This window comes from Lolium rigidum, chromosome 1 (assembly GCF_022539505.1).
Source record: "Lolium rigidum isolate FL_2022 chromosome 1, APGP_CSIRO_Lrig_0.1, whole genome shotgun sequence".
NCBI classification, from domain to species: Eukaryota; Viridiplantae; Streptophyta; class Magnoliopsida; order Poales; family Poaceae; genus Lolium; species Lolium rigidum.
The window spans coordinates 334,086,750-334,109,097 of record NC_061508.1 but is presented as its reverse complement, the minus strand read 5'-3'; the positions used below and the strand labels follow the sequence as shown (position 1 = coordinate 334,109,097).

The 22,348-nt window shown below is 47.9% G+C and overlaps 1 protein-coding gene across 1 annotated transcript; it reads left to right on the top strand.

Annotated features, from left to right (window-relative positions):
• Window positions 1-5,267: 5,267 nt before the first annotated feature.
• On the top strand, window positions 5,268-10,874 carry LOC124700245 (cation-transporting ATPase HMA5). Its single transcript, XM_047232405.1, has 9 exons — window positions 5,268-5,579; window positions 6,622-7,236; window positions 7,887-8,316; window positions 8,438-8,763; window positions 8,930-8,988; window positions 9,065-9,407; window positions 9,599-9,799; window positions 9,879-10,136; window positions 10,229-10,874. The coding sequence occupies exons 1-9, from the start codon at window positions 5,298-5,300 to the stop codon at window positions 10,703-10,705; spliced, it is 2,991 nt and encodes a 996-aa protein (XP_047088361.1). The 5' UTR covers window positions 5,268-5,297; the 3' UTR covers window positions 10,706-10,874.
• The last annotated feature ends 11,474 nt before the right edge of the window (window positions 10,875-22,348 follow it).

The window sequence follows — 22,348 nt, the reverse complement described above, 5'->3', positions numbered from 1 at the left end:
CTACTGGTCAATCGTATGCCGCCACTGATAGAATATTGGTGCGTGTCTTCAATGGGACGAGTATGGTGGAAGCTCGTGGTAATCACGACTGAACGATGGGCTATTCGCCCGTTAGTCCGTCGTCGCAGGAGTGCGGCCAACATCGTGGCGATCTCCTCCGCCTTGGCATCTCCATTGCCGCGATCTTCATGGCATTGATGGGGGATCATGGTAGTCGTGAATAAGTTGGATAAGCTCTTTAGGTTGGAGGTTCCATCTCGCATGCTCATGTCGAGTCCAGAAGATTTCGAGGAACCAGATTGGAAGAAGTATGTGTGTCATGTCGGCAAGTGGGGGAGGTAGGTTGATGAATTCGTTCTTAGCAGTTCTCTTTAAGCTCCATGTCGTCTTAGTTAGAAATCTACAGTTCTAACTTTAAGTGGTTGCACCTGACAATGGCGACTGCCTAGTCATCTCTTTGTGAAATGCATTGTATGACGATAGCTAGCTAGGCGCACAACATGGAGGAGGTAAGGAGCATCTAGAAAATCGCGGTAATGTAATTTCCCTCAAAAAGACACGGTGACATGCCACACTATTCTGTGATAGCCTTTAGGTGGCGCCACACCGTTTACCCACATCACCATAGATATATAGAGAAAGAATAGAAAAAAATAATGGTGGACGCTAGGCGTCGCCGCGTCGGTCAGCTGGGAGGTCAGGTCTTAGGGTTTCGATTCTTGCAGCAGAATATCTCCTCCTGCAACATTTTCGTTATATATGTAGGCACGTGGTTAGAGTATTTCTTTTCCGCTGTATGGCTACGGCTGAACTTGTCTAAAAAATCGAACCCAAAAGATACATAGTCCAACTCCCACTAGCTGACGGATGATTGATCTATTTTAAAATTTTAATGTGGTGATGGTGGATGCTCAGTATCTCACATGTGCACATGCATGCAGATCGGCAGATCAGCGGATGCTGTCAGCCCACAGGATTAAGCCGCTGCTGATGGTTAATTAAGCAAGCAGCTCCATTATTTTGGGGAACAAAATAAGATCGAGGAGCATCTGGTCTAAGCAACGAATGAAATAAGATTGAGGAGCATCTGGTTAATTAAGGAAGCACAGCTCCATTAGGAGTGACAAAAAAAATGATTGAGGAGCATCTGATTCAAAGCGCTGCAGTGATGTCATTTTCCAGAAGAAGATTGGGCGTGCATATATGTATGTATGCTGAGGTAACCTGCATTGCGGGTGGGCGCGTGTGGCAAGCCGCAAGTGAGGTGCGACGCGGCATGCATTTGGGATTGGGCTTTGGGCGGTTGTGGGTCTCCTCGATCGTGATCTCGTTTTCGCTAGCCGTAGGTGGTGCTGTGTGAATCGGTGCACGAATGAATCATGGTGCATCATATATCGTTGGGGATGTCTGCACGCGACTTACCACACCATTTTCTCCCTCATCTTTTTATCTTGTGCTTTTGCGAGGGATAAGTGGGATCCATGAGCCGTCCGTGTTCTTGTGATCCTATATCCACGCGATGTTAAGTACTCCCTTCATTCTAAAAAAATCTGCTCGAGTTATCTAGATATGGTTATATCTAGATATATTTTTAGTGTGTAAATACATCCGTATTTAAAAGAAAGTTAAGCAACTTATTTTGGGAGAGTGGGAATACGTAATATCATGCAGAAAAGAAAGGTGTGTTTGGGTAGATGAGTTAGGGCACCACAAGCAGTGCTGGCAATGAAAAAAATAACAAATTATAGTGAGCGAATCCGAGAATTTTTTAAGTAAACACATTATGAGCCATCAAATTTTATAGTGGATGCCACTTTGTCAAAATTAGAAAAAGTGCCACATGGCAATGTTGTCAGGCCCATAACTGAATTTACCTGACACCTTGGCTATGTGGCCGGCGATGGGAGACTAGAGACAGGGACGAGAGAGCGAACGCTCTGGATGGCGGTGGCCTGCACCCATAGGTGGGCGTCGGGATGAGGCGCAACATGCTTGAAGAGTGCCATGGGGGAAGGAGGAGCGGGGTGATGCGGCCGGCTAGGTGTGGAGGAGGCCAACGATGGCTAGGGTTGGGAGGAGGAGGAAAGACAGAAGCGGTTTAGGAAAATTCGCCTGATACCATGTGAGAAGATTGATCACACTTAGGCCTTTTTCATTGCATGTATATATAGATAAATATTACAATCCTAACCATAAATGGGAGATCATACAAATAAGGACTCTCCACGATTAGGGTATTACGGGATATCTGTCTCTGAAAAGGTATGATAGGTAACCGAACAGTTTTTCTCCATCTGGCTGGAGCTAGGATTATCTCCCGGCCCTTCTCCCATCTCCCATCTCTCGAGATCATGGTCACCGGCATCTTCTGGTTTACGTCGACGACTTCTCGGCATGAGCTGTGCCACGCTGGAGGCCCACAGGCGGCATCGAGCTTTGCTCACGGCGCGTCGTCGAGGGATGCAGAAGGAAGATGGTGCTGAACTTTTCAGGGACTTGTGTTTTATTTATTTCTGTAAGAATGTTCTTGTAAGGGCTGATTTCAGATAATATATGGCCTTTTCCGCCGAAAAAAGAGGATATATGGCTAACATTGGATTAAATAAAAAGATATCTTGCTGGCTAGCGTAGATAGCTTGCGTACATACTCCATCCGTCTTCAAATAAGTAGGCGTCTAGGTCTAAACTTTGTCCATAAAAAATGTATTCCTACCTTCATAATGCACTTTAAAGTAGCAAAAGTTATTTCTCTCTCCTCGCAAGAAAATTAAACTCAATAATGTTCAACATATATTTCTTCATATTCTACACACGCTTAGCTCATTCAAGGTGAAAAAATTAAAGAGAAGAGAGATGTTGGTTTGCATCTTTCCAAGATAATTTTCTCTCCACTTAATAATTTGTCTTGAATAAATCCGGATGCACACTCTTTTGTGGATAAAAGTAAACGGAAGGAAGTTTGTAGTAGTAATGGAGAGTCGTTTTATATAATCATCCCTGGAACGTTCTTCATGAGAGCGTGCAGTGGCACGCGCGCGACGGGTCAATGTCGGGGAGTGCCCAACAGTACAGGAACGTCCATCGGGGTTGGTTGGACCCAGCCGGTTCGGTTGCCGTGTCCCCCTCCGACCGTGGCTTCCCTTGGCTTGCACACCACAACATCACGGACGGGAACAGAAAAAGCGCGTCGGCGTCGGCGTCGCGTCGGGTCCACGCCGTCGCCGGGCCCGATCGAGTCGACACCAAACCCAAGCAAAAGCAACCCAGCCAAGCTACCAACTCGACCCGATCCAGCGACCGTCACGACTCACGCGTCATCGCCCCCGCACTCCGCAGCCCCCTCGCGTTGCATGCACACGTTTGTCAACGGTGTTGCCGCTTCGTCAGTCGGTGAGAAAACTTCCAACCTTGCTGGTCAGCGGCAACGACAACACGTACCGGCATACCGATCGAGCTGCATGCATGGGCCATGGGGAGCCAGATTCTAGCTCACCAAACTCAACTTCCTCTTGTGCAATTGGCGTAACCACCTCCGTTTAACCATTCCATGATTCCACCCAACCAGACCATTCTGCGCACAAAGGCCCCACACAACTTACTTTGATGGTTCTATATACTATATGGTTTTGTTTTGTTCGCTTAACTACATGATGCTCTGAAATCTATTTGATACTAGCATTACATATGTTTTAATTTGGTCATGATATCGTTATTTTCTAACGTTTGCTAAAACACACCATCCGATTTTAGCTTTGGTAAATACCCATTACAATTTTGTGGCATATTTGCCAGAACATATTGCATTACCCCAAATGGAAAAGTTTGGCACTTGTACATATGGGATACCCATGCTATGGCCAGTTTTGAAAACAATGTGATTTTTTTCCATTTCTGGCCACACGGGCGTTTTGCCAAATATGTCACACAATTCTAATGATACTTGATAAAGACATAATCGAGTAGTGTGTTTCGATAAATGCCAGGAAATAACATCATCATGTAGCAAATTTCTCCCTCAACATATAAGTAATGTGAATATCTATTAAATGGGTTAGCTTGGAAATATATACCTTATTACGTACTTAGGGGTGGAAAGTGGCTTTGAAAATATGAAATGTACGATATTCGTACAAAAAATGGAAAGTATACGCATTCAAACTATAAATGAAAATTAACATCCAAATTTTATTTCAGAGTATAAGGGCATGTACAATGGTAGAGAAGGCATGCCTTATCTTACCTCACCACACCAGCTAGAGAAGGCAATAGATATGAGTCATACAATGCATTATCTCTTATAACCATCTCTAGCAATTGATATTAATATTTAAATTTTGTTTGCAAATTTGTTGCTAAGGGAAGACATATGTGATACAATGGAGAAAATAGTCTTCCCATATTTCCGAAGAGATGGTCCCTTAGCTAAGGAAAGCCCGGCTCGGCCCGATAAACACATCAGATCATAATATATATCAATACCCTCTAATATATATCAATATTCCCCTTCTTTTTTCTATGCAAAACAAAAAAGAATGGTAAGTGATTCCATAAATCTACGCTGTTGCCCAAGAATTCACTATTCTTCTTAATCAATGATTTCTTATATCGAGAGAATGGCCCTCACAAATTGCAAATACTAATTTGTTAAGAATCAATCGAATTGAAGTCATAGTGTCATCGTTGGCTGGAATCGATATATTTGCGAGATCTGGGTTGAAATTTGCAAGCCCGAGCCCGACCTGTCCCGACGTTCGGGCTCCAAAATTAGGCCCAACCCTACCCAACATGCAAGCCCGACCCGGCCCGGCTTGGAATTTTCGGGCTGTATTTCCACCCCTATATGTTGTCAAGCTCCCATGACATTCTAACATTCCAACATTTTAGGTCCCTTGTGCATGTTTCAATTGGAACGTGTGGACCTCATTTTGAACTTGGTCTGTGACATGACCTATGCAGTTATGCAACCTTCCTAGACTGCAATACTGACTTCCACGGTTCCACCTTCAAATAGGAAAGCCAAGTCAAAGGAGAATCGCAAGCTTTCAGGGATCACATGGCAAATTGTGCATTCTTTATAGTTTATCCCACGAGCACGCCCCCAGCTGAATCCACAACAATTAATATAGCACCCTGAAAAGATATGCAACATTTACATTGACACCCCTCTGTTTCCTAAATCATTCTCCGTTCGGTCCCTTCCCATCACCTTTCTTCCCAGTTTATAACCAACCCACCGCTCTTCTCCTTCCTCCGGCCGGTCTCCCAATTCCCACCTCATTTCCCTCGCCCTGGCAGCCATGGCCCACCTGCAGCTCTCGGCGGTGCGCGCCGCCGGCGGCCGCGGCGACGACATGGAGGACGTGGCGCTGCTGGGCTCGTACGACGAGGAGATGGGCGCGCCGCCGCCGCCGGAGGAGGAGGAGGAGGAGGAGGCGCAGGTGCGGGTGATGGGCATGACGTGCTCCGCCTGCACCAGCGCCGTCGAGGCCGCCGTCTCCGCGCGCCGCGGCGTGCGCAGCGTCGCCGTCTCGCTGCTCCAGAACCGCGCCCGCGTCGTCTTCCTCCCCGCGCTCCTCAAGGTGCGTGATCGTTGCCCGCCGCGCGAGGCTCGCGCGCGGCTCTCCGCATCATTTTTTCTTGCGGACAATCAAATCATTCTGTATGTGTTTGATTGGCTGCGCTGGTTTAGAACAGCGAAAGGGATCGCGCCATTCCGCCTGGCGGCTTTTGATTTTCCGTGGAAAATAGCTGGGGGAGTTGGTGCGCTTGCAGCACCAAATTTTGCTTTGACTTCAGGTGATTCAGCGAATTTGGTAGTAGTACGCGCTTGCAGCTAGTATTAGTTTTAGTAAGTGGCCTTGGTAACTGAAATCGCGAGGTTGACCCGTGGGAGCTGTAACCGCTGCGTAGTTTTTCTTCAGTTGGTTGGTGAAACGCGGTGCTGTGCAGGTTAAAATTGCAGCAGTAAGATTAGTCAGCCTCCAGGCTCCAGCCAGTGCTTCATGATTTCGAATCATTTTGCTTTCGGGGTTGGGTGACCTGTAAATTTGCTGGTAGCTCGTGATCCCTGGTGGACCGTGGATTGCGGGAATCGGGAGAGGCTGGCACTCCACTAGCTTTTGGTTGGTTTGTTGGTTGGTGAGCTAGGGAGCTGCTGAATCACATATTTTTTGGGGGAAACGAGTTGCTGTGCAGAGGGTTGACATTATACAGCTCGGGCAGCTTTATATGCAACTGAATTTGTTACTAACAAATCTTTAGCTGCTCGCTCTAGAAGCAATTGTTACCATGTCTGAAACTCCATGTAAAATCATCAAACTACACTAATCGATGCTGGAAAATGGCGATGGATGGTAAATTAGTACTCGATGTAGTAATGCTGTCTCTGTTGCATGGAACTTCAAGCTTGTTTTCCAACACTTCTAAAAACTAAGATCACAGGTTCCTAGTACTCAATCTTGTGTTTTGAAAAAAAAAATTCTTGTGTTTTGACTTTTTCCCTTGGTGAGCAGTAAGTATCCCTTTCTGACCATTTCCTTTTCTTGCTGGGATTTGGTTATCTTTTGCCATATTTGGGTCATGTTGTTAGCTGCAATCTTATTTTGGGACTTGTTTATGCAGGTCGAGGATATAATAGAAGCCATAGAAGATGCTGGCTTTGATGCTGAAATTCTCCCAGATTCTGCAGTATCGCAACCGAAGTCACAGAAGGCGTTGTCTGCTCAGTTTAGGATAGGAGGAATGACATGCGCTAATTGTGTAAACTCGGTTGAGGGTATCTTAAGAAAGCTACCTGGTATAAAAGGAGCAGTCGTTGCCTTGGCAACCTCATTGGGAGAAGTTGAGTATGATCCTTCTGCCATTAGCAAGGACGAAATTGTTCAGGCTATCGAGGATGCTGGTTTCGATGCTGAATTCCTACAGAGCAGCGAGCAAGATAAGATTTTGCTAGGCCTGACCGGCGTGCAGACAGAGAGCGATGCGGATGTACTACATGATATCCTGAAGAAAATGGTTGGTATGCGACAGTTTGGCGTAAATACTGCCCTCTCAGAAGTTGAGATTGTATTTGATCCAGAAGCTGTTGGTCTGAGATCAATTGTGGATGCTATTGAGATGGGAAGCAATGGGAGATTCAAAGCGCATGTGCAGAACCCTTATAGTCGAGGGGCTTCAAATGACGCGCATGAGGCCTCCAAAATGCTTCATCTTCTCCGCACTAGCTTATTCCTAAGTGTAAGTTTTGATATTTGCTTCTCTTCTGCTCACCCAAGGCACGCAGTTTTGCGCAAAGGTTAAGTAGAATAAACGTTCTGTCATTTAGCACCATTGGCATAGCTGATAGTTCTCTCTAACGAAGACTACCTACAGGGCAATAGGATATGTATGATGTGTCAGCAACAGGCTAGCATAAAAATGACACTTCAAACAAACACATGGTAGCAATTTAGTAATATAGGAAAATAGCACATTACATATTTGTGTCATCGTGTGGCATCTGACCCAGTGAGTACTATTTAACTATGCTAATCTTTAGAACAATATTTTAATGTTATTTTTTCTTACATGTGAAACCGAACAAGAGAGATGACATATGAGAGCAATCTTGCTCTATTTCATTGTCTCAGCAGGAAATAAGTGAGGACATGGACATCTCACATGGATAATTTTTGATAATTTACTAAACAGTAGGGTATTGTAGAAAAGAGATAAAATGTAGTGCTGTTCACTTTGACAGAATAAAATTCCATGAATAAATGTATATATATTTGGTATTTTTTTCCTTCGTAATATATTTTGTTTGGTTCCTATTGTTCAAAATACTTCAAACTCTTGTTATGCTGCTGATTGCATACTGACTAAATCCAATTGTCTCCTTGCAACAGATACCAGTATTTTTTATACGTATGATCTGCCCGAGTATACCGTTCATCAGTACATTACTTCTCATGCACTGTGGACCATTTCATATGGGCGATTTGGTGAACTGGATATTGGTGAGCATTGTACAGTTTGTTGTTGGCAAGAGATTCTATGTCGCGGCTTACAGAGCCCTAAGACATGGTTCTACAAATATGGATGTGCTAGTTGTTCTTGGCACCACTGCATCATATGCATACTCCGTCTGTGCACTCATATATGGAGCATTCACTGGATTTCAACCCCCCATATATTTTGAGACAAGTGCAATGATAATTACATTTGTGTTATTCGGGAAGTATCTAGAGGTTCTTGCAAAGGGGAAGACATCAGATGCTATTAAAAAGCTTGTAGAACTCGTCCCTGCTACTGCTCTTTTGCTTCTGAAAGACAAAGGTAAGTGGTACAGTTTTACTCCTCAGCATATATAAGCAACACGCACATAACTGGTTTAGCCAAATGCAGTTTTGCTCTAATTGCATGCAAACTCACGTTACTGTTTCTGTTTGAAATCCAGAAGGAAAATTTGTTGAGGAGAGGGAGATTGATGCTCTGTTAGTCCAACCTGGTGATGTCTTGAAAGTGCTTCCTGGTTCGAAAGTTCCTTCTGATGGTGTTGTTCTTTGGGGAACAAGCCATATCAATGAAAGCATGATAACTGGTGAATCTGCACCTATGCCCAAAGAAATATCGAGTGTAGTAATTGGCGGGACAATCAACTTGCATGGTATCCTTCATGTACAAGCAACTAAAGTAGGATCCGGGACTGTTTTGAGTCAGATAATATCTCTGGTTGAAACTGCTCAAATGTCCAAGGCCCCTATTCAGAAATTTGCTGATTATGTGAGTATACTCTTTGCATGGCATATCTTGTTATCTGAAGTAACCAATAATTTTTTTGATAAAACTTTTGGAGGAATATCTTCTGAAATAGCTTGTGTCCACCAAAATTGCAACATATTGTAGATGCCTATTTTAGTTGATGCTGACTCTGCTGATGCTATTTCAGGTGGCTAGCATTTTTGTTCCTATCGTCATCACCTTGTCCATCCTAACGTTCTCTGTATGGTGAGTTCAGTAAATGCTGTGCAGTATTCATAGTAATGCTACGTTCAAGTTTCTCACTTCTGGATGGTCTTTATAGGTTCTTATGTGGATCATTTGGAGCATACCCACATTCATGGTTTGATGGAACTAGCAATTGCTTTGTTTTCTCCCTCATGTTCTCCATATCTGTAGTGGTGATTGCTTGTCCTTGTGCCCTTGGTCTGGCAACACCAACTGCTGTAATGGTTGCAACTGGAATTGGGGCTAACCATGGAGTACTTGTGAAAGGCGGAGATGCACTGGAGAGGGCTCAGAATGTAAATTACGTGATTTTCGATAAAACAGGGACACTAACACAAGGAAAGGCTGTTGTAACAACTGCAAAGGTTTTCTCCGGAATGGACCTAGGAGATTTCCTCACACTAGTAGCATCTGCAGAGGTGAGGCGATTCATATCATGGTGTTTAAAATTTGATTTTTTTAGTTGTACTGTTGCTGTATGGTGAAAACATATTATACTTTGCGTCTTTGCCCCTAGCTCAGGATCTTAGCTAGCCTCTGACTGCATATCCATATATGACCAAAAGTGAATTTTCATCTCATTTGAAACTCATTGTTGTTTTGTACACAGGCAAGCAGTGAGCATCCACTTGCAAAAGCTATTTTAGACTATGCATTTCATTTCCATTTCTTTGGCAAGCTCCCTTCATCTAAGGATGGCATTGAGCAAAGAAAAGCACAGATATTGTCCCAATGGTTGCTTGAAGCTGAAGATTTCTCCGCGGTGCCTGGCAAAGGAGTTCAATGTTCAATCAACGAGAAGAAAGTTTTGGTGAGTCACCATTTATCCTTATGCACTGCCAAATGTTTCCGAGTAAGTTGCTGATTGTCTGCAACAAATGTTACCGCAGATTGGAAACCGTACCTTGATGAATGAAAATGGAGTAAGCATTCCTCCGGAAGCTGAAAGTTTCTTGGTAGACCTGGAACTGAATGCAAAAACAGGCATTCTGGTGGCGTACGACAGTAGTTTTATGGGGTTGATGGGGATAGCTGATCCTCTGAAAAGGGAGGCTGCTGTAGTTGTGGAAGGACTAAAAAAGATGGGTATTCATCCAGTGATGCTCACAGGTGACAACTGGAGAACTGCACAAGCTGTTGCGAAAGAGGTTTGTCTCAGTTGCTTATATTCCAATCATCCATTAAGTGATTCTTCACATAGGTGCCTAACAGTTTTGATTGGGTTATTGCCATTTTGCAGGTTGGCATTGAGGATGTAAGAGCAGAGGTCATGCCCGCTGGCAAAGCCGATGTTGTTCGCTCGCTCCAAAAGGACGGGAGCATAGTCGCCATGGTTGGGGACGGCATCAACGACTCCCCAGCCCTCGCTGCAGCTGACGTCGGGATGGCCATTGGAGGTGGCACGGACATCGCCATCGAAGCCGCGGACTACGTGCTGGTGAGGAACAACCTGGAGGATGTCATCACGGCCATCGACCTCTCCAGGAAGACGTTTAACCGGATCCGCTGGAACTACTTCTTCGCCATGGCGTACAATGTCGTCGCGATACCAGTGGCTGCCGGGGCGCTGTTCCCGGTTACCGGGCTCCAAATGCCACCGTGGCTGGCCGGTGCCTGCATGGCCTTCTCGTCTGTAAGCGTCGTGTGCTCCTCGCTCTTGTTGAGAAGATACAGAAAACCCAGGCTCACCACCGTGCTGCAGATAACTGTAGAGTGATTTTTGTGAATACTGTAAGTCCCCTCCTTCACCATTTTTACAGGAAAATGAGATGAAAAGGAAATGAAAATGGCGTCTGCTGTAAATAGCGGATCGGTTGCTCATGACTGCGGCAAAATTCTTGTTTTCTACATTCCCCGTAGATGTTTGTTGAGTCTAGGTTTTTACTTGGAAGGACTGAGCTGTAAAGCTTTCGCCCGTCTCTTTCTGCCATAGTACTACAGTTGCAGTATCTACGTCTAGACCCTGTCGAGAAAGAGTAGCATAGCTGCGCAAATTCATGACTGGAACTGCAATTCCTCTACAAGAAGGATTGATACTGCAAAATTGTGGACGGAGATGGTATGGTTCTGCCGTGCGCGTGTATTAGGGCGTTTTCTTTTTTCGAGAATCATTGCCGCTGACGATAGTTTCCTTTCTTGAGAACCATTGCCCTTATCGATCAGATCAGATCCTCACGGACCAAACTGTCTAGCGCCAGGGTTTAGGCAGAACCTCTATCTAGGCTCCATGGGTATCAGATCAAGGCGATGACTTATACATTTTGTGTAATCCCGCCACGGAGCAGTGGGTGTCGTTGCCGGACCTGAACCCTATCGAGGCCAGCGACTGCGTAGTGGGCACAGCGTGTTTGGGATTCGACCCGGCGGTATCTTCGCACTTCCATGTGTTTCTATTGCTGGAGGATAAACCCGAGTGTACGTGTACTCGTCGGAGTCTGGGACATGATCTACGAGGAGAAGGGATCATCGACCGTGTTCGTTAACCGCTGTCTACATTTTCACACTCAATGCAGCCGCCGGGAGCGTCCATGATTTCAAGTCTGGAGCAGTGGTGATTCAGTCTGGAGGCAACTTGGCTGATATACTACCTTCTAATATCTTATTTGAATTTTCCACTGAACTTATGCTATCTTTACTTTTCTCTCCATCTAAATGGTACTGTGACATCACTGCTACCTCCATATGTCAAGTTAACTTCGTTCAGTGTTTGAGCAAAGGTACATTGACCATTCAGCCAAAAAGACTACGATGAGTGCCATGTAGCTTAAACATTATATCTTCGTTTTTGCAGTTTAGGAAAGTATAAGCATCTTACTGACAGCGACCTAGTCTCTTTTGTCTGCTAATGAAATCATATGTGAAGTCATTTTTATTCACATCTATATGATTTCTGATTGTAAAACGCTCAGGATGAATAATGTTGCTGGCAGAATATCATCTATCTATGCATAGGCCATATTAATCATTCTTTTCGTGAGGCTACCATTTTCTCAGGCACAATATTACTATATAGTGCTTGGAAGACATCCTCTTTGGTTTAAAAACTGTGGTGATCTTGCTTCTATAGTAGTCAGAATATACCTGTAGTAGCAGTTGGGTAACAGATTTTTTGCACAACTGATCAGCATACAGAGTTTGAATCTTTGCACGCGTGACATCAATATGACATCACCGGTGCCTTTTATACGATGAGGTGGATTTTAATTCTTCTATAGCAGTCAATCTTTTGAGCCATATATGGTGCAGCAGGCTCGGTATATCTGCTTGAATTTAGTTATCAACCTTTTTCTAGTGGAGTGCCTTGGTGCCTGCATGGTTTATAGTTTGGAGCATTGGTGATTCATCACGTAGGAAACTTGGCTGATTTCTTTATAACAGTTATTTGAATTTTCCCCTGAACTTTATGTTATCTTTACTTTTCTCTCCATCTAAATGACACTGTGACAGCGATCACCTACCTCCACATGTTTGGTTAACTTCGTTCAGTGTTTGAACCAAGGTGCAATGATCATTTAGTAAAAAAGGCTATGATGAGTGCCATGGAGCTTAACATTATATCTTCGTTTTGCAGTTTGGGAAGTAAAAGCATCTTACTGACAGCGACCTAGTCATTTTTGTCTGCTAATGAAATAATGTGTGAAGTCATTTTTATTCACAACTATGCGTTTTCTAATTGGAAAACACTTAGGATGAATAATGCTGCTAGCGAAATATCACCTATCTGTGCTTAGATCATATTAATCATTCTTTCGTGACGGGCAAACACTACATTACTTCAGAGTGCTGGGAAGATATCTTCTTCTTTTTTGTAGGTTTTCTCCAGGTTGGTTGGTTGCAAAAACGTTGTGATCTTACTTGTAAAGTAGTCAGAAGATGCTTGTATGCACCAGTTGGGTTACAACTGGTTTTCACAATGGAACTGCACGGCGCTCCAATCATCCAATGCAAGTTTACAACTTTCATGCTTATTTGGTGGGATATCTATTGCCTAGTTGGAGGGATAGATAATTCCCTCGATGGGGTTTTTGATTGGAATGCGATTCATCTGGAATGCTACTTGATATTCTTAACTATTGGTGGCAGAACAAATTCATGTGCTACAATATGGATCGTTGGCAAGTCAAAATGATCTGCCATAAGTGCCAGAGTTGTAGCCATTGCAGAATTGACATCAATATGAGAGTGGTGCCTTTACAAGAAGTAGATCTTTAATACGAATCAGTTCTTCCTGCTATGGAACAGTGGGCTTGGTATGTCTGCTTGAATCGTAATCTTGGTTTCTTTTACTGATGTATGCATGCTTTTAAGTTTGGAGCAATGGTGGTCCTTCATGAAGGCAATTTGGCTGAATTTTCTGTGTTTAGTTAATATAATTTGTACCGAACTTTCTGTTGTCTGTACAGGTTTCTGCATACCAATGGTTCTGGTACTTTTGTGTAGTTGCATCGCATAAGTGGTTGAGCAAAGGTACCATGTTCATTTTGTAAAATATATGATCAATGATTATCATGCAGCTTATATCTTGTGTTTGCAGCTCTAGAAGCATGAACATCTAATTGGCAGTGATTTAGGAAAGGATCACTTGTCTGCTAATGATATAATGTGTGAATTTCAGCTAATGCTATAAATACGCGAAAGCATTTCTCTTTGCTTCTGATGTTTTGAAAAAAGTGCTGCTATCTGATGGCGAACACTTTGGGTGAATATAAAGCCACTTCCTCTGATGCTAACTAATGAGTGATTCTACTTTTTCTAGATACGGATGTATCTACACACTAAAAACGCGTCTAGATACAACCTCAGTAAAGAGAAATGTTTTTCTAGGAGCAGAATATAACACTGAAACAACTAGTAGAAGAATATAACACTGAAACAACCAGTAGCATGGCTACGTTTTAAGCTTAAGCCTCCATGGCGAACTGATACTATCCTCTGTCTTACTGTACCCTCATTTGTGAGCTGGCCTCTGGTTACCGGGGACGGCACTAGTGTTCAGTAAAGAGACCAGTATTTTTGCTGCTTTGGATGGACTTCACTTTATGTGGAATTTGGATCAGCAAAGAGATCACTATTGTTCAGGTAGGTAGCTTAGAAGAGTTTGAAATAAGAAATCTTAGGAATACGTCATCTTTTGTTTGTGGGTATAGTGTTCACGGAGGTAGCTAAAGCAATTCCCTGCACTTTCTGTTGTAGTCTTGTATCTAGCTACACTAGGTGGTAGAGGCTAGGGTTCTACCAGGACGGGGGCGAAGGTTGTAGGGGTGGAAGTGCTGCAAGCGAGAGAGAGAGAGAGAGGCGGCGCCGGCGGCGCCGGCGGCAGGGCGCCGTCGCGAGAGCTGGGGAAGGCGGCAGCTAGGGTTTGCGGCGGCGCGGGCAGGAGAAGGCCGACTCCTCTAGGAGTCGGCAATAATGAGATTGATTATTGCTTGCTCGAAATAGTCTGATTACATCTGTTTGTATAATAGAATAACTGGACTAAGCCCCTAATTTGGCCCACTATTTGGGCCCCTTCCTGGAATAGGAGATACCAACCATAACATCTCTCCCCGCCTTCTCAAACAGCTCGTCCTCGAGCTGAACATCAGGGAAATGCTGCTGAAACTCCTCTAGCTTCTCCCACGTAGCGTCCTCAAAGGGCAGGCCAGCCCACTGCACCAGTACATACCAAGCGCCCCTATGCAGCTGCGCCTTCAACACCTTCTCGGGACCCGGAAGCACGCGACCATCATCATGAGGAGGAAGCGCCGGTGCCTCGGCCGGAGGATCTCCCTTGTGAGCCTTCAGCAAGCTCACATGGAAGACGTCGTGGAGGCGAGAACCCTCCGGCAGCTCCAAGCGGTAGGCGAGCGTGCCGACACGCTCCAACACGCGAAAGGGCCCGGCATAGCGAGGCCCCAACTTGCGTTTGGCACGCGGATCCAGCGACTGCGCCGTCCTGTGAAGTAGGCGCAGCCAGACCCAATAGCCCACGGCGAACTCAGCGTCGCGATGATGAGCGTCATAATACTTCCGCGCCAGCTGCTGTGCCTAAAGAAGACGCTGGCGCGCCTCAGCCAAAATCTCATCACGGGTCCGAAGCAAGTTGCCCGCGGTCTCCGAACAGGCCGAGCCCGACTCATAAGGCAACATCCGTGGCGGTACGCCCATAGACCACCTCAAAGGGGGTGGCGTGCAGTGCGGAGTGATAGGAGGTGTTGTAGCAGTACTCCGCCCATGCCAACCAGTCCACCCAAGTGCGCGGACGATCCCCTGTAACACAACGCAAGTACATGGCAATAATCTTGTTAACCACCTCAGACTGGCCGTCTGTTTGCGGGTGGAAAGCCGTGCTCATGCGAAGCTTCACACCCGCCAGGCGAAAGAGATCGCGCCACACATGCCCCGTGAACACGGGATCCCGGTCGCTGACAATGGACGACGGGAACCCATGGAGGCGCACGATGCCGTCGAAGAAGGCCCGCGCCACGGACGCGGCTGTGTACGGATGGCCGAGCGGGATGAAGTGGGCGTACTTGGAGAAGCGGTCGACCACCGTCAGGATGATGGATTTGCCGCCCACCTTAGGGAGGCCCTCGATGAAGTCCATGGAAATATCCGCCCACACCTGCGAGGGAACGTCCAGCGGCTGAAGCAGCCCCGCCGGCCGTAACATCTCCGTCTTGTTGCGCTGGCACGTCACACACGACCCCACCAAGTCGCGGACCAGCGCACCATCACCAGGAATGTAGAAGTCATCCCGAGACGCTTGAGTGTCTTTTGCACGCCCTCATGGCCTGCTGAGTGCGCGAGAAGCAGGGCCTACTGACGAAGATCGTCCTGATCGGGCACGAAGATGCGGCGCCCATGGAGAAGCAGCCCGTCGGCCAGGCGCCAGGGCGCGGCGAGTTCACCCGCGTCGAGGCGCTAGCGCAGCGCCTGGGCATCCGCGGCTCCCACCGTGGCCCATCGTCGATGAAGGCGAACGACGGCCCCGAGCGGATGCACATGATCACGCCGCCGCCGTTGAGGGAGTCCGTAAGCTCCTCCGTGTCGCGGCGAGAGAGCGCGTCGGCGACCGTGTTGAGGCGGCCCGGACGGTACTCAACGGTGAAGTCGAACCCGAAGAGCTTGCTGATCCACTAGTGCTGCGGAACGGTGGAGAGACGCTGATCAAGCAAGAACTTCAGGTTGTAATGATCCGTGCAGACCCGAAAAGTGCGCCCCCACAAGTAGGGCCGCCAATGGCGCACGGCCTGAACAAGCCCAATGAGCTCGCGCTCGTACGTCGCGAGCTTGAGATGGCGAGTGGCGAACGGCCGACTGAAGAAGGCCAGCGGCCCCTCCCCTTGATGGAGGACGGCGCCGAACCCGATGCCGGAGGCGTCGCAGTCCACGACGAAAGGCAGGTCGAAGTTCGGCATCTGGAGCACGGGCACCGTCGTGAGCGCCCGCTGAAGCGCCTGGAAGGCCTCCGTTGCCTCCGCGTCCCAGGAGAAGGCGTCACGGCGCAGGAGGCGGGTCAGAGGCGCGGCGATGAGGCCAAAGTCCCGGATGTACTTCCGGTAGTAGCCCGCGAGCCCCAAGAAGCCACGAAGGGCCCGCGGTGACTGCGGCGTCGGCCATGCAGCGACGGCCGCGACCTTGTCAGCATCCATCGCGACGCCCTCCGCCGTGATGACGTGTCCCAAGTAGGCGACGGAGGTCGTGGCGAACGAGCACTTCGAGCGCTTTAGGTGGAGATGATGCGCTCGAAGCTCGTTGAAGACGATGGCGACGTGCTATAGATGCTCCGCCCACGAGGCACTGTAGATGAGAATATCATCAAATAAAACAAGCACAAAACGGCGTAAGTAGGGACTGCGCACGTCATTCATCAAAGCCTGGAATGTTGCCGGCGCATTGGAGAGGCCGAACGGCATCACCAGGAACTCGAAGTGGCCGTGGTGCGTGCGGAAGGCCGTCTTCGGAACATCATCCGGGTGCATCCGCACCTGGTGGTAGCCCGAGCGCAAGTCGAGCTTGGTGAAGAAGCGCGCCCCGTGTAGCTCTTCCAAGAGCTCGTCCACGACCGGGATGGGGAACTTGTCCTTGGACGTCACGGCGTTGAGCGCGCGGTAGTCGATGCAGAAGCGCCACGTGCCGTCGGGCTTGCGCACCAAGAGCACCGGCGCCGAGAAGGGTGATGTCGAAATCCGGATGATGCCCTGGGCTAGCATGACCGCCACCTGACGCTCGAGCTCGTCCTTCTGCAGCTGGGGGTAGCGGTACGGCCGTACTGCGACAGGCGGCGTACCCGGCATTAGGTGGATGCGGTGATCGCAGGCCCGCGCCGGAGGTAGGCCCTGTGGCTCGGTGAAGATGTCGCTATGCTGCTGCAGAAGGTTGTCCAAGAGCGGATGCGTCGGGTTGAGGGCGGTAGCCATCAGCGCCAGCTGGGGCGCCGGTGGCCCGGCGCTGCCGAGGCCCCTCCACTAGACGCGGCGGCCGCCCGCGCGCCAGAAGATGAGGGACAGCGCCTCGAAATCCTAGAGGATGGGCCCGAGGGTGGACAGGAAGTCGATGTCGAGGATGAAGTCGTAGCAGCCTAGGTTGATGTCGACGCAGTCCACGGAGAAGTGCTCGTCGCCGATGGTGATGGGCACCTGCCGAGCCACGCCCTGGCAGGCTAGGCGGTCCCCGTTGGCGACGGTGACGCTGAAGTGCTCGTCTCCTGACGGCTGTAGTGCGAGGCGGCGCATGGCGTCGCCGGCCAGGAAGTTGTGCGTCGAACCCGTGTCAACCAGCGCTGTGAGGCGCTCCCCGCTGATCGTCACCGGCAGGAGCATGGTCTTCGCCGTCTTGATGCCTGCCAACGCGTGGAGGGAGACGACGAAAGCCTTCGCGTCGACCGGCCCATAGGTCGTGGCGCCTGGCTCGAAAGCGGCCCCGTTGTCAAGCTCCGGGGTAAGTGGCTCGCCATCCTCGTCATCGACCGTCTCCAAATAGAACAGGCGAGCGGACGTGTGACCCGGTGCGTACTGCTCGTCGCAGTTGAAGCATAGGCCCTTGCGGCGCCTCTCGAGCTGCTCGGCCGTCGTCAGGCAATGGAAGGGACGTGTAGGTGCTGCAGGGGTCGTCGCGGCAACCGGCAGCGCCGTGCGCGCCGGGGCCGGCTGGGCAGGGCGTGGCGGAGGGCGGGCTCCCCTGCCCTGGAAGGACTGCTGGATGGCGAGGGTGCGCTGCTCGTACGCCCGGGCGTAGTACATGGCGGTCTGCAGGTCCTGCGGCTCGCGCATCTCCACGTCGACCCGGATGTGGTCGGGAAGGCCGCCCACGAAGAGCTCGGCGCGCTGACGAGCTGAGACGCCGGGGGCATGGCATGCCAACGACTGGAAGCGATCGGCGAAGTCCTGCACCGACGAAGCGAACTGCAGGTGCCCTAGCTCGGCGAGGTGATTCTCGCGTAACGGGGGTCCGAACCGGAGGAGGCACAGGTCCCGGAAGCGCTCCCACAGCGGCATCCCGCCCTCGTCCTGCTCGAAGGCGTAGTACCACGTCTGGGCGGCTCCGCGGAGGTGGTAGGAAGCGATCCATGTGCGGTCGGACGCTAGTGTCCGCTACCCCCTAAAGAATTGCTCGCACTGGTTCAGCCAGTTGAGGGGGTCGGTGGCGCCATCATAGGTGGTGAACTCCAACTTGGTGTAGCGCGGTGGCTGCTGAGCGGCCGGCGCGGCGACAAAGGTCGTGGCCAGCGCGGTAGAGGGCGAGTAGACAGCGCTGCCCCCCGCATGAGGATCGCCATAGACGCTGAAGCCACCGAAGGGAGAGGGCGCAGCGTACATCGCCGGTGGAGGCACGATCGGCTGGGCAGGGGCAGGTGTGAAGACCGGCGCGTCCACCCATGAGGGCCGCTGCGACGGCGACGCTGACCACTTGATGTTGGTGATGGGGATGCCCTGGTTCGCGGCTGGGGCCGGTGGAGGCGACGCGTGTGGCGCGAGCGGGGGTGGCGACGGCGGTGGTGGAGTGGACAGCGGCCGGCAGCCCGTGCGTTACCTGCAGAAACGTCCGCATGTTGGCGATCGCCATGGTGAGGTCGCGGACGGCCGCGGACAGTTCCGCCGGAGAGAGGACGGGGGGCGGCTTGGCGCCCGGCGCCACGTCCGCGGCGGCGGTGGAGGCCGGCGGCGTCTCGGAGGTGGCAGCGATGGTGGCGGAGGGCTGGCCCGACGACATGATCGCAACCGAGGAATCTGATACCAAATTGGTAGAGGCTAGAGTTCTACCAGGACGGGGGCGAAGGTTGTAGGGGTGGAAGTGCTGCAAGCGAGAGAGAGAGAGGCGGCGCCGGCGGCAGGGCGCCGTCGCGAGAGCTGGGGAAGGCGGCGGCTAGGGTTTGCGGCGGCGCGAGCAGGAGAAGACCGACTCCTCTAGGAGTCGGCAATAATGAGATTGATTATTGCTTGCTCGAAATAGTCTAATTACATCTGTTTATGTTTATATAATAGAATAACTGTGCTAAGTCCCTAATTTGGCCCACTATTTGAGCCCCTTCCTGGAATACGAGATACCGACCATAACACTAGGATGCCTGTAATGCTGCACATACACTCCACTCTAATTCAGGTTATTTCCGAACTTTGATTTTTGATGTCCTATTAACATCGAATAACACTGCAGCAGGGCTCCGGTTTCAACTTAAATCCTCCAAGACAAACTGACACTACTGCGCATCCATCGTTAACTCGCGTAGTGGTACCATGAGACGGCATACTCGGGCGGCTGAATCGGCGGCAACACCGGCGTGGAGCAGGAGGATCGGCGACTTCTGGCGGCATCGCGGTGATCGGCGTGTGGCCTCATCCCTGCTGTGGTTCGTGGTTTCATGGCGAGCGGGAGTATGCTGGTGGGCTTCGACGCAAGGTCCGGTGGTGATTGACCAACGAAATCTAAATTAACAAACTCCCTTTTCTCTCGATTCAGCAATCGGACTAGGGAGTGCATCAATTGAACCACTGAGTTTGACTGCTGGAGATATTTCTGCTGCTAGCTTGGTCACTGACTAGAGCAATCAGAGGCAGATCCACCACCGTATGGTCTACATCGAAACTGAAGGTTGCTTATTTCCTCCCTAATGTTCCTATGTTCTTCAGTTTCTAGCATATGAAGTTAGTTGTTCTTTAAAGTTATATTTGTGCATCTGGCTGATGAGTGGTCTTCAATTTTCTGCAATGCATTCTGTGCATAGGAAGTATGAATCAAAATATTGTTGGAAAATGTCGGGCACATCTACAATTAGTTTGAAGAGGGCCCTGCTAGGTAAGCAAATGTTAAGATGCCAGCAACTCCGTTCCATTAATGACTACTAATGTAGTATTCCAGTGGATATGAAAATTGGGAATGCAATGTTGTAATATTCTCCCCCTTTTTCAGCATGTTGTATACCTTTTTTGTGAAAATTAAATGACTGTATGTTATCTCCATGTCTTCTAATAGATTCATATTTTAGCATACGCACTGTTTGTCAGCACAAGCTTCTTCCTCACTGGTTTACCACTGTATGGCTTCCATAAACATTACTTCCATTTGATATTGATTCATCTACATTATTATATTCATTTTTTTTCCATTTAGTGCGTACCCCTTCTGTTATTTGGTCATTTCCAGTTTGTCTTTTGAACAATATACTTGTAGCTACAGCGAGACAATAGTCCTGAAACTTTGCTCGATATTTATGTCTATCTAGGCGGGCGGTGGATGGCTTCAGCACAATATAAAATAGTATATTGAGAATGTGATTTCTGTTGTTGCTTGTATTTGGAAGTGTACATAGGAATAAAAGAGCCTGCCCGAATACCATTGTGCTAATTAGTCTTTTTTTGTAATTTTATTATTTTTCATATATTTAAGTTTAAGCTCTACACATCAGTTATTATATGGTCCTTGCACACGTGGATAGCTAGCTGCAAATACCTCTTAGTTATGTCTAGCATAACCTTCTTATCTTATATGTGCTCCCTTTAGTTATATATATTTTTTCTATTATGCTTCTCTCTTTATACACTCCTTTGCCTGTTACCCTTTCACGTTGCTTTTTGCCAAATATCTCTATGGAAATAATTCAGTTATGTACAACAAATTTGATACACTGAAAAGATGACATGGATACTGATATATAGGGGTATGCGCCATATGTTCATTCATGAAGACCGACCAGATCTTGTGTAGTCTCTGCAATTTCTCATACTGCTGGACAAGTAAGATTTCATTAATTTTCAGATATTTCTACTATCTTTATGGTCCTCATGAGCTGAGCAGCATTTTCTAGTAATTAGTTTGGCAGGCCTAGGAAGCGTGAGGATGAAAAAATAGTATACTTCTCTTTTTGTTGATCTAGATGCTGCCCAAACTGTGATGAATTACGAATAACTCATGGCTTGTCCATATGGATGATAGCAAAGTTGCAGTACCAACTAATCTGTCATTGCATATTGATCTTCAGTTCTTTTCCTATAAGACACTCCCAGCTGTTGTGCAATTAAAAGATACATATCAAAGAGCTAATATACATCACATATACACCATTGTATACACAGATGTGCACACATCTTGACTTGAAACATACAGAGGGTCATGATCAGTAACAGGAGTAGATGAGCTCGAGATCTGTTTTGCATTTCTGCCTTTTATCAAAGTTTCTACATCGCCTGTAAAATTCGTTACATGAGTGGTTGGACCAACATTTCTCTCGATGGAGTACAAAATGAATTAGTGGCCCGTGTTCTTTGTGCTCGTTAGTAGACTTCCCTAGGCAGGCTCATTTTTGTAACATCTCGATGCTTTCTAATCAATCAACGATTAACATCAGATATGGATTGGTTAGGTTTGTTTTCTTACGTCGCCTGCAAGGAATCATATGTTATTACACGTAGAGAATCACACGGTTTAGAAAAGTCTCCAGACAGAAACTAGCGCAGGCACGGATTAGCAAGGAACTTCGCCTGGCGTGTGGGCGGGAAGCGTGGCACGGACACGCACGTTGGCTGACGCGCCTAGCGCAGAGTGGGGACTAGGTGCAGAATAATATTTTGCTGTTTCGCAAAAAAAAAAGAATAATATTTTGCTCCTTAGGTGTACTGGATATTAGTTATTAAGTGACGTATAATAAAATAAATATTTTATTTATTTATTTGTCCTTCTAAATGCCAAACCATTAAGTAAACATATTACAAAATAAAATAAACAAAATAATGCACACAAAGTACTCTTGGATGATCGTGATATTATGAATAGTAAATTTTATTAATAGCACTACTACAAATATAACCATATAAGATTTGTCATACAAAAACCATTCAAATCTTTTACTGTCGATGACAACGCATAGATAACACAAGAGTCT

Coding starts and splice junctions, on each gene's coding strand:
- LOC124700245 (XM_047232405.1), top strand. CDS start 5,298: ATGGCCCACCTGCAGCTCTCGGCGGTGCGCGCCGCCGGCGGCCGCGGC. Junction 8,764..8,929: donor TTCAGAAATTTGCTGATTAT/GTGAGTATACTC, acceptor ATGCTATTTCAG/GTGGCTAGCATTTTTGTTCC. Junction 9,408..9,598: donor CACTAGTAGCATCTGCAGAG/GTGAGGCGATTC, acceptor TTTTGTACACAG/GCAAGCAGTGAGCATCCACT.